Below are 12,710 nucleotides of genomic sequence, written 5' to 3'. Positions count from 1 at the left end.
TTATTTTACTGCAGGAAAATAAAATCTGCTTTTCATCTTTGGTAGTTTGTTTTGGTGGAATTTGCTTTTGTTTCTTTAGGCTTTAGTGGCCTGAAAAATATATGCCACCTATTTTCTTTTTTTTTTTACTTTTCTCCTCAAGATATTTGAAACTATTGTTGTTTTTCATGTGGAAAATGTATATATTGTTTACAGAACACTAAAACGAAAGATTTTTTTGTATCATCTCAATTCTCTTTGATAAAAAGGTTAAAAGATATAGAGGGGAAACATTAACAATTACATCTGACAGTTTTCTTGGGGGGAGGAGGGCAGGAAGGGGAGGCAGAGGAGCAAAAGTTCAGAGTTAATTTTAATTGAGGAATTTCCCCATATTTTGTCGTTCAGCTTTTGAAACTGTGACCACAACAGACTGTTTGAACTGTGGCACGAGAGAGACTGAAAATTTCCCCAGGCAACTTTACGCAGGTATTAGCCATAGAGTTGACAAGGAAAGCTTTTAAAGTACGATGAAATTCAGCACGGGCGCTGCACCCAGCAGAGGAAACTCTTGCCATCTGGAGACGAGGATGACCAGTGGCCACAGCAGTTCGCAAAATCGCAAGAGCTGCCAAAATTAAACTGTGAAGTCAGGCGGGAAGGCAACCAATGACCGGCGAGATCAGAAGTTCAGAGATGCCCCAGATGAGCTCCAAACAGCAAGTGTGGCCGACGTACACCAAAGTTTATTACGGATGTTGAGAGGAGGGGAAAATATCCGTGCAGAAGATGCCCAGCTGGCGAGGAGGGACTGGTGGTGATGCTCAGGTCACTTGATGAATCCCATTGGCCAAGTCCCTGGGAGATCCCACCCATTCGCAAGTGTAAAATAAATCTCTAAAGTTGTACCTCGTGTACCACTTGACCTTATTGCTTTTAGCCTGCTGACTTTATAACTATTTATTTATTTTATTTTGGTTTGTACCCAAAGAGGGGCTCGAAGGAAATGAATTTTGAACCGGCACCTTTCACCACCTTGCAGTACTACCCTGATCCCTGCATCCAGCGGTGAGTCTCTGAGCATGACGTAACTCTCTCCTATCGCAGGTTTGATCTGAGTGTCTTGTGTAATTGTTAACTTTTCTGCTATCGTCCGGCGGCAGCTGGGCTGCATGCGGAAAAAATGTGCCGCCCTCTTCATGCTCAGTGGAGCTTATTATTATTTTTGGCTTTCTAACAGGTTACTGTTTAATTATAGGCATCCGTATAAGATATCTCCCTTTTCCTCTTTGGCATTAGAGAAAAAAAAAAAGATAAATAACATGAAAACTGATAATATTTTTCCCCTGTGTTTTGGAGCAGGTTACTCTGTGCTTTGGGTAGTGCAGGAATTGCTTTAGCTTTCTATAGTGTGTTTATTTGTTCCTTTAAATGGAAAAGCTCCTGGAAAGAATATGAGCTTAACTATTAAGCTCTGAGATTTTGGAATTTAAAGGATAAATAAATCATTTAAAAGATTCAAAGAAGAAAAAAATCGCCTTCTATGAGAGAGCCCTTTTCCAAGAATATTCCTTCATTCTGTTTAACAGCCAACATCAGAGCCTGACAACCACTCTTATTTTAGCTTTGTTGTTACGCTGAGTTTTATAACTTTCCAGCAGATAAAAGAGCATGTCCGAACGAGGTATCAGGGTATCACATTGTCAGTTTGTTTGTTTCTCCCAACAGAAGATACTATATTTAAGCATGTAAATGACATGTAGATGGTATTTTTCCAGTCGTAAAGTTCGGAGAGGTGAAATCCTCTGAGTGCAGTCACTTGTTGAGCTACTTTAAGGCTAGTTTCTGGCTGTGTGTTGAAAAAGCCCTGGCTGGTGTCTCACCAAGGCATTCGATCCCCAGGAGGGTTAACTATTAACTCTGCATCGTCTGCAGGGTGCTGGGGAAGGCTGCTTGTGTTGCATAGCTGTCTGGTGAAGAAAGGGCTTGGCCACCATCACCCAGCCCACGGCATTACAGGCAGCTTTGTGATCTCTTCTTTTTTTTTTTCCCCCCCACTATTATGATTTGTTGCAATGTTTGTGGGGTGTTTTTCCCCCCTTAATCCTCTGGGTGCTCAGTGCCACCGCTGTGCGACAGTCCTGGGGAGGAGTGTGGAGACCTGGCAGTGAGGAGGGGCCGCATTTGGGGCCAGCGGAGGGGAAGGAGTGGAGGGGAGCTGGGAAAATAGCGCACGGTCCTTGGCCGTGCTGCCGTGGCAGAGGAATGTGGAACGAAGCCGGGGGTATTGGTTTCCCTGGCGAGACCTTCCACAACACGAGCCCCAGGGCTGGCCGGGCACATGCAGCCCCGCTCTGATCTCCCGCAAACCCGCCCAGCACCACTGACCCCGATGGGGATGTGCCTGTGTCCAGGAGAAGAGCGGTATGAGAGCAGCGCCCATCCGGGAAGGTGGATTCAGGCTGGCAGCAGCGGGGTCTTTAGCAGACAAAGAAGTTTCAGTGGCTGGAAGGGACAGCCAGGCAAATTCCCAAATAGATAGTTTAAAAAAATTAAAAATAAAATTGGAAAGTGTAAAGATGCACTGGGAAGTGTACCTGAGCTCTGGGACAGCTTCCCAGCCCCTGTGAACTCCTGCCATTCACATCCCATCTTATGTCAAAGAACAGGTTCATAAAATTGGCGCTGTGGCTCAGGAAAAAAAAAAAACAGCTGGAGCAGGAATTGAAGACAAAAAATTCCCTTGGCTGTATCCCATTTTTAAATGGGCCTTTCTCACCTTCAAATCTGCGTCCTCCAGCAAGTTAGGCCTTTCACTGGAAATGCTGCTCCTCACCGCACGCCTTAGCAGCGTGATGAGTTTTTAAGTGACCATTGCAGTATGGGAAGCCTCAGGACAGCTTGGGAGAGATAAAGTTTGTGACACCCCTCAGTCATAAAACCTGATTGAGATGTAGCTTAGAGTAATAACGTGTCTCAGCTGTTATGCATGTCTGTTTACATGAGCTGAGAGTGGCATTTGTCCGGTTATTAGTGGCTGTGCTCTGCCACGGGTCAAAATCAGCTGAAAGTTGGTCCCAGAGATACTTTTCTCAGTCTGAAGAGATAGATGGTCTTCAGCTTTAAGCTCCATTGGTTGGATATTCATGATGTGCTGGGTGACATTCGTCTGACTGATTTAACAAAATTGAATAGTTTCATAACTGCATTTATTTTGCACAGTTTGAAACACTTTTGCTTTGATGTGGTCAAAGTGCTTTATTTAGCTAACACCAATGTGCTTCTCTGCAACTTTAAAATTACGTCTAGTAATAATCTAAACAGCAAACTGATAACGTTGAGCTGAGGCATGCTGGCAAAATAATAAGTGAAAAGCGTTTGAGACCCCGTTAAAATGGGCAGGGGGGGGTCACACAGATTTCCCTGTAGGTCCGTGTGGAGGGGAAGCAGTTACAAATCCCAGTTAGCGCTAAGATTTGTGGCTTACATTTACCCTCTGCTGTTGCTTCATCTATTAATCTCTTTACTTTGGGGGTGTCTGGCAGGCAGACAGCGTGGGAGCCAGCTAAAACACTTCCTCTGTCAAGAGGTGAACACAGATCACGCTTAGGAGCATTAACTAATGTGCCATTATAATGCTTGTATACTTACTGCCTGTCACTTCACAGCAGTGAAACTATGTGCTGCGGCTATGGTATATCTAAACAGCAGAGTAATTCATTGCCACAGATGAGGAAAAAATAGCTGTGTGCCCAGACTCCCAGTGCTGCGTGGTGTTGTTCAGGCTACTCCAGCCCCTGTCTCAACAGCCCAGCTCTCTCGTTTAGGCTATTTATTTCTTTGTAAAAGTGGGCATTAAAACAAAAGCACCCCCTGCATCACACAAAAGTATGGACAGCTCAGCTGGGACACAGGACAGCAGCGTCCTCCTCCACGAACCCCACTTGTTGCTGTGGGCACTGGAGTTTACTGCTGGAGCTGCAGCCCAGCTGAGAGAGGGGCACCAGGCACTGATGGGGACGTACGTCCCTGTGCAGAAGTGAGGGATGCAAATGTAGCGTGTGAACATCTGAAGTGAGCTTGGAAAGGTATACCCTGAGTGGGCTCATCTTCATTTCTTCTCAATAGAAAGAGCTAAGAGATGCTAAAATTCAGCAACAACGGAGTTGAACTAAAACCTCACTGTTTTTCCACTTCTGCTTCCCTTATAAAGGGATTTGCATGAAATGCTTGAAATCGGTGATAAAGCAGGCTCAGTGCTCCGGCGCCTGGGCCTGGGAAGGTGTTGCTGTAAGGACAGAAGCACCTGCATTGAAGCACCAAGTCGCTGACCCCCGTGAATTACTTGTTTGGATGGTACCGTGGGAGCTCATCCTGTGCTGCAGAAAACCCAGGCTAGCTCTGAGTCATAAAATGAGCTAACTATCTGAAACGGACGGGATTTCCACCTTCCAAGAAGTGCCCACCTAGCTGCAGTTGAAAGCTGCTAACGTAAGATAAAGAAGGCACTGTAATTATGATCAAAGTCCAGCTGTTGAGAGCTATGTAATTAGTCTCTCTCTCCAAAGCTGCTTTTTTTTCAGCTAATGCCTGGTTGGGGGAGTGATGTTTACAGATAAGTTACTTGTGTTCTTGGAAATAATGGTCATTAGGCTGTGTTTTACCCAGGAGCCCTCTTCTTTTGGGGCTGTTGGGAATGCACCTGCTGGTGCACTGGACTATGGTCCTGCCTGCTCTGCTCGCCCCTCTCTCCGCGCCCAGGCTAATTGGTGGCCTCAGGGTTTTGCATCCCTGATGTGCTGAAGGTGTTCGCTGTGGCTTACTCCTCCCTTTTGAATGAAAGGCCTCTCAAGCAAGCTGCTCTTTCCTCTTTCATTTCTGGCTTTGTATTCTCAGCATAATGTGATACAGCCCAGCCTCCCAAATCTCACTAATAACAGAGGCTTGAGAAACAACCCTGAAATCCTCTCGTCCCTGCAGCATCCGTGCTGGAACCTGATTTCTCAGACATGGTTCTGGGTTTTGGAGGGGTTGCCAAAAAGAAAAATCAATCAAGAAAAAAAAAAAAAAAAACCCCACCAGGTATGTAGGATAAGACATGGTTCTGGGTTTTGGAGGGGTTGCCAAAAAGAAAAATCAATCAAGAAAAAAAAAAAAAAAAAAAAAAAAAACCCACCAGGTATGTAGGAAAAAAAAAAAATCTATTTTTAGAAGAGGATGAGGGAAACTGTCAGAAGTTAGTTGGGGCATGGAAGGGAGGGGAGGGCATGGGCCATGGCAGCATCATCTACTGGGTGCTGTATCTGACTGGGTTTTGGTGAGCAGGGTCTAGTTCCAGCCAGCCAGACCTCCTGGGTTCAAAGGGATCTTTCATTGGGAGCATTGCACATGTAGCTTCACCATTCTTCGTTGGTTCCCACACGTATCAAACAGGGCTGGTAAACGGACTGCAATTATCAGATAGGAGTCTCGCCAATGTTAATGCTTGCAATGCAGCACAAAGGTGAAAAACTCACTGTACCCAGTGCTCATCATTGCTAATGGGCAGTAATGAAAGAGCAGGTTTCCTCCCTTTGAGTTGGGAGGGGGCACATTCAGGCAAACGTGCTGGCTACCCCTCCTGATCACAGGCAGCAGTGTGCTGTGTCCCTTCATGGTTGTGAATCAATGCTGGCGTAAGCAGCTTTTCTTTCACTCGGGTATTAGCTGAGTGACATTGTGACAGAGCTTTGCTTAAGCTGTAATAGGGTAATGTCTTGCCAGGAGTGTTTCATCCCATGTGCAGGCTGTGCAGAATCCTTGCATTTGGGCAACTGCACGCTTTTTCTCTTTCCTCATACTACAGCTTGCTGAAGAATAACTGAACTCCTGCTATGACAGGGTTGACAAATCTCATCTACCTTCACCTTTGAGGTGGGAGCCCAAATTTGCCATGTTGACAGAAAGACCTGAAGCCAAGTAAGGAAAGCCACATGACTTGGTATAGATCTATTTGCAGAAACGGCCAGTGATACAGCAGGTACTTTCCAAAGACTCAAAGAGCGGCCAGAAATTGTTCTGAGCAGCTTGTGGTGTGCTCAGAGCAGCCGGTGACTTCTAGAGGAGCAGAATTGGCTCCACACAGGAAGGAAAGGTGGAGGGGAGCCGGGGAGGTGCTTTTTCTTTATTGGCCTCAGTGAGCTCTTCTGTGAGGTGGTGGTCGCCTTCATGGATGTGCTGTCACCCCTGGTAGAAATCCCACGGGGGAGGGTCCCCAGCTGGAGCCAGACACGCGCAAGGGGACAGCGTGCAGTGTGCCGAGACATAGCTATTGCAGGGTGGCCTCGTGGGTGGGAGGGCTTTGCAGAGCAGCTCTGCAGGGAGGACGTGCTGCCAGCATGGGACCTCTCGGCTGCCCCCTGGACACCTCGCTAAGGACATGCACCGCTGGTGGTGAGGAGGGGACGATGTTTATCTCCTCTTTGAGGTCTGTTCTTTGGTTGCTCTCCTGTTCTTATACTGCAGTCTCATCAGAAGATGGGATTAGAAGATAGGATCTTTGTAAAACACCGCTGAAGAGCAGCACGTTAAAGCCTCTTCAGTTCTTTCTTCCTGGCAGAGCCCCTGCAGTCTGCTCATCCCTGTTGCCCTCCTCCGTTTTGTCCCTGCTGGACCTCTTTGCTCTATGTCAGAGAGACGTTGCTGTGCTGAGGATGTCGCAACCCCTTTACAGTCATTGCCAAAGACAGCACTTTTCTCTTCCTCTTGAAAACGGTATAGGCCCCTCAGAGTGTCATAAGAAGATATTTGTCTGCTTGGAGGTCTTTTTAGTGCTGCTTAAAGGATTAAAGTGGAATCAAATCGACCGTTTTCTGTTTTTCCTGGATCTCAAAAGGACTGGAAGGAGAATATGTGAAGTCTTTCATGTGGTCCTTTTTACTATGAGGAGAGAATACCCAATTCATAGGATCTTGCTCAACTTCAACTTCCAAAAACACTGAAGAAATTAAAGAAGCAAGTTCTCAATAGCTCAGCTGTTCAGAGGTGTTTAGGGTGTTCATGGTACATGTTGTAAGTATAATCCCCTCCTGATTTGCATGGTACCTTCTGCTACAAGCTAACTTGCAATGGCTCCTCTCAACAAACACAAGGATTTCTGGCCTGATACAGAGCAGAAGGGCTCAGCTTCAGTTTTGGGAAAAACAAAACAAGTGGCCAAAGGAATATTGAACCCTTATGAAAAAAATGTCCATAGGTGTCACAAAGCATGGGGGAGGAAGGAGGGTCTTAGCTGAGGAAGAAATCAAGGAAACTCGGTGCTTAATTTGGTGCCTGGCTTTAAGCTAGTTATGCACTTATGTGAAAACCTTCACAGGAATTTGGGTGTTGTGGTGGGATCCAACGGTTACACTGCCGTTCGAATTTTTATTTCCATTTAATTTAAAAATTTGTAGCCCATGATCAAAACTGAAATAATCAGAAGGAAAATGTTTCACTGTAATAGATTTCTGAGGTCTGTTTGACTATGTCTGCTGATAATAGATAATATTCTTCCATCTGCTTAGATAGCTTCATGAAAACATCTGTGTGTTCCTATCTGTTTGACTATGTCTGCTGATAATAGATAATATTCTTCCATCTGCTTAGATAGCTTCATGAAAACATCTGTATGTGTTCCTAGGGCTCACTTGGGAGTTTTTGGTGCCTGTTTGTAATCACTTACTACTGTGTAGCAGACTGTCTCCCCACAGGATTTTGCGGCCGAGTCATCTCCAATCAGGTGTTTGAATGCCACAGGTGGCCTGATGTGATAAATACTGATACATGTAAGGAAGGGGAATTTGGTTAGTGCATGGAGCTATAAAGAGAACAGCAGCCTCCACGAGTGAGAAGGGGGAAACCCTGCAGTAAGTGATCAGGGGTTCAATAGGCTGTTTGAAACATATAAATAAGTCTGCTTACAAAACCTTTCCCTGGGAGGTTCAATGCCTGTCTAGTTTAGTGATGTTGATATGCACCTAAGTCAATGCATGCTGAAAAAATGCATGGAAAGAAGCTTGCAAGTGTGCTGATGAGCTGGATGCTGCAAGCAGCAGCTGCTCAGTTATGTATTGCCAGCAGTGTCTGCCTCTAAACTCAGAAGTAGGAGCCAGAGCTGTGGGGCAAAATGGTGGGATTTCTGTGCTTGCTGTCAATGGGGTCTCTGAGGTGGCTGTGACACCTGTGAAATCGTAGTTCAGCCGGCTCTGAGAGTTAACGTGGGCATTAGGTGGTCAAATATTACAGGATTAAAAATTTTAATGTTAAACAACAAAATTCCTTTACACTGTCTTCCAAGTTTGGTTGTTCATATTTGTGAATTTTCCTCTTAAAATATACAGGCTGGAAACATCATTCCTGTTTTTGATGGAACGGGGGACTCTGGTGTATTCATAGCACTCCAGGAGCTACTGCTTTAAGATAATCACAAGCAAAAATCATAAATCACATTAGGTGTGGCAATGTATTGATAAAATTATAGGGAGCCAACCCTGTAATTTCTTAGCACCAGGCATAGTTGCAAAAGCAAAGATCCTGTGAGCACTCCAGGTAGCGTTCCCTTACACACCAGCCGTGTTTCTGATAAACAGTTCACTTGTTCCTGTCTTCCAGGACTATAATCTGCTCTTAATTCTTTGTCCTTCATCTGCCCTGTCTTGCAGCTATTTTGTGACACAGAGAAAGGTTTTTGCAAGTGTTCTTATTTTGGAGAAAAGGATTCTCTGCCCTTGGGCTTAGCAATAGCTGACCTGCCACAAGAGTTGCTACATGCTGAAAAATGCAGCCAGCATGGTGTTTAGCAGAAGACTTCATTTTCCCATAGGAGTATCACTGGTGGCAGCGGGGTGGGGAATGGAAGTTATTGTTTATCATCCAAAACATCAGATTTAGCAGGTTGGCTGGGAGGGTAGCAAGTGGGAGCTTCAACCAAATTCATATTATGGGAATCTGCACCTAACATCTGCTTTGCTGGTGTTTCTGTTTTGCATTTTAGTTATTTACTGAAACACAGGATTTTGCTGTTTACAGTTTCCTGCTTCTAAAGAGTTCTGGGGACTTTCTGTATTATTGTCATCATTTATTTTATATTTTTGTAAAATTCAACCTTCTCGAGAGAGTTTGAGAGAGGGACTTTGTAAGTCCCCTGAGCAGTTCATAGAGAAAAGAGTTTGTGTAACTGAAGACTGAAGCAGCTTTCGTAAGAGTAGGTGCCTTAGGGAGCCAAGAGTCTTACCTGGCTCAACTCAAAATGTCACGAGTCTTTTGCAGTAGATAGTCTGAGACCTTCCTGTCCTAAAAAGGAATCACGTATTTCATGTTCTCTGTCTGGGGAAGCTGTCCCTCTCCTCTCTGACTATATTTATATGACTAAATGCCCTGTCATGCATAGTATCCTAGGGCTGAAAATCAGTGTGGGCTGCATGATTTCTCTCCCTCTGGTGGGGGGCCATGTTGAGACCCGTGTGGGATGTCCCCTTACCAGCCTTTTCCCTGCCGCCTCCTCACAACAGCCGAATTTGGGGAATGCCTGTCTAATATGAACTGGGACAGCAACAACTTGGCGCCTGCTGCTCGGTGTGCAGGGGTGCCCAGCGCCTTCCCCAGGGTCGTAGCTGCAGCACACCAAGCACTTGGGCAAACAAACCTCAGGAGCTGCTGGGAAGACTCTGGCAGAGAGAGGATCCGATTCCCTCACACATCAAAAAGGCTCAAATATCAGCAAATTTAAAAGAAACTCTGTTCTTGGCAGAGCGTGTTAGTGTCCTGGGGAACTACTGATGGTGATATGGTGCAAGCAGGGAAAAGGCTGCTTGCAGGAAACCCGTGCCAGGCTTTAAACAGAGCTCAGAGCGTGCTGCAGGGCTGCAACCCCAGCATGAGCAATCGGGGCTGCAAGCATGCCAGAAAAGCCCATGCTGCATGTGCCTCTACCATGCCGTGGAGCCTGGTTTGGTCCAGAAAAGCACACTCAGTTCAGTGGATGCAGTTGTAGCAGAGCTGGGAGGGAGCTGAATCCTGCATTTCTCATTTTGTTTGTCTCTGGAGGTTTTTGGATAGCGTCCGTGCTGGAGGGGATTGAAACTTCCTTACCAGGGAGAAGAGAGGCAGACGCCCCTTTCTCTCCTGCTGGCTGGAAACACCCCAGAAATGGTGTCTGGTGCAGGAGGGTTAGGACAGGTGCTCAATTTAGCCCATTGCCAAGACCAGATCCGAGAGCACAGCCCCCTGAGCACCTCGGTCCTGACCCACAAATCTACACCCAGCATCTTCCTCCCAGGGACATGGAGGGCAGTCAGACACCTGGAGAGTTGAGCTGGGCTTACCTGGTTTTCCAAAGTCCACAGTCACGTGCTGCAAAAGCCTCCTCTTTCTCCACTAAGCCTCACAGCAACGGGCTGAATGAGGCACACACATCTCGTGGTGAGGAGCAGCTGCATGCTGCACTGAGTGTTCACAGCCTCTGTAGAGCTGCCTTGGAAGGACTGCATGTAAATGCACCATATCTAATAGTAGAGCCACTCCATCTGTTCCCATATGCTACTCGTCTATGTGTATCTGCCACTAAATAGAGAATACTGTGATTGAAATTACCTGTTTTCTGCTCAACTGGGTGCTATCTGTATACCACGGTCTGGAGCATGTAAATCAGCAGTGTGAGAGTTCCTCAGATGATGCTTCATCCTTTCACTCCCTGGGAGAAACACTGAGCCTGATTTCATCTCTGCAGGCACGAGCATTGCATATGAGATGTTGGGTTCTGACTGTGTCTTTTCAAATAGGTACAAACTACCATGTTGGGTTTTTTTCTGGTTTAAACCTGTTACTCTTTAGGAGAAATACTGCTCTGGCTTTGCTCCCTAGACTATAACAGTCGTTCTTTGCACTACATAATCTCATTTTTATTGTGTTAACAAGCAAGCCAGTCAGGAACACAAAGAGATCTCCCCGGCAGCTACCCAGCACAGTGTGTGTCCCTGGTTTAGGGGACCAGCCATGCTCATGGTGAACCCTTGATCTGGGGGTTTCTCTCAGGTTTGCTTGGTGATGTACTGCCTGCATAAAACCTCTCGTTTTATGTAGCATGGACAAGTTAGGCATGGTCTAGGCTGAGCTTCCTACAGTCCAGTCCACCACCAAATGTCCTGAGCTCATCTCTTCCTAAGGACTGGGTGCTATCAGAGGTTGGGCTCAACAGAGCTCACAGTTATTTCCTCTCCAGACAGCCCAGAGCTCAGGCCAGGGCCACGTCTGGAAAACGTGCTTGCATGTAGATAAGGGATAATACACAAACCAGACCTTGAACCCGGGCCAGACGAGCGGTTTGGATGTAGCCAAGGTCTTTCCTTGCTGCTATACCCTGGCTGCAAGTGGAACTTTTCTGTTGGTGCCTTCCCCCTCTGTCCCCCGCCCCCCCAGCTCTGGCCTCTTTCAGAGCCTTGTAGTTTCTAATGAGAGCCCGTTCCTGACAACCCCACTGCCTTTCTGAAGTTCTGATGCGCTTGGCTGAATTTTTTTTTTTATCATCTGTAATTAAAATAAAGTAATTTCTCATTCTGTGTTGTGGTCTCTGTATTGGTGTGATGGGGGTAGACTACTGAAACTTGAGAGATGCTGGTTGCACTCAACACTGCAAAATTTCAGCAGACAATAGCTAAAAGAAGGAAAACACAGGCCTCCTCGTTTCCTGTGGAAAATACTGAAAGCAAGCTCCTTGTAAAAAATAAACAGCAATGAACTGCTGTACATATTGTTATTGGGTAAATGCTGTGCTCCCAGGAAAAATACTGATGAGCAAAGATCAAAAGGGGGAATTTGATTCAGCAAGCCTCAGGAAGGTCAGATTTCTGGCCAGCGCCTCTTCAGAACTTTTCAATTTCCCTTAGTACGTACCTAAAATTACTACAGAATAGTAGTGATGGTAGTGATGAAGGCCTGTAATAGCTGTATTTTGTCATGACTGCCATCTCTTGAAAATGACCTCGCCTGCTCTCGTTTCTGGGGCTGTTGCTTTCTTTTCTGTTAATATTCCCTGATGCTGCAGAGATCTGGATAACTGGAAAGGATGTGGTTAGATGTTTTAGGCTGCTCTAAGCATTTAACACCTGCCTTTTCCCCCCTCCTCCTCCAGAAAAGATGGGGCGTCTCCCCATACTGTGCAGCAGAATGCAACAGCAGAGATCTCTGAGTCTCCTTATTCCCTGGCAACTTGTGGACGTGCCCCCAGCCACCTGCTGCAAACCATTACTGATGGTGGATAAGTGGGTTATGGGGTGATTTTGGGTTAGGCAGACTCTCTGAAGGCACAAAAGATGGTCCCTGTTGTCTTTAATTGTAGCTGCAGCTGGGCGGCAGAGGTTGGTGTGTGGCAATGGGGCTGGGGGCAGCACCAACCCAGCAGGAGACCTCTCAGCAGAGATCTGTGCTCATCCTCTCCTGCACCGAGGGGAGGAGGCATCACTCCATTTGTCCTGCTGTGAAACTATCAGGGCTGGCTAGCTGGCTAGCAAAAAGTCTTGTGTTGCAGTAAATTTTGAAAGGTAGATCCAAATGCACGTTCAGCTGGGTATCTAAAACTGAGCAAATCGTCTATTGTTTAGACCAAAGGGATTTTTTTTTTTTAAATGGACTTGAAAATGTTTTGTGGCTTCTGAACAGTTTGCCTGTAAAGTTGATCTTACAATACTTATTTTTGGACTTGGCTTAAAAATACC

At 46.1% G+C, this 12,710-nt stretch overlaps 1 protein-coding gene across 1 annotated transcript in view; it reads left to right on the top strand.

Annotated features, from left to right (window-relative positions):
- The first annotated feature begins 898 nt into the window (after window positions 1-898).
- The window catches only part of TP63 (tumor protein p63), a 107,530-nt gene continuing 95,718 nt past the window's right edge, over window positions 899-12,710 (top strand). The window contains exon 1 of the mRNA XM_009282360.2: window positions 899-1,047. Within this exon, the coding sequence (XP_009280635.1) occupies window positions 986-1,047 (62 nt within the window). The 5' untranslated portion in view covers window positions 899-985. The remainder of the gene's footprint in view (window positions 1,048-12,710) is intronic.

The sequence above is a fragment of the Aptenodytes forsteri genome, unplaced genomic scaffold, assembly GCF_000699145.1.
Source record: "Aptenodytes forsteri isolate BGI_AS27 unplaced genomic scaffold, ASM69914v1 Scaffold404, whole genome shotgun sequence".
In the NCBI taxonomy this organism is placed as follows: Eukaryota; Metazoa; Chordata; class Aves; order Sphenisciformes; family Spheniscidae; genus Aptenodytes; species Aptenodytes forsteri.
This window is presented reverse-complemented; position numbering and strand designations above follow the sequence as displayed.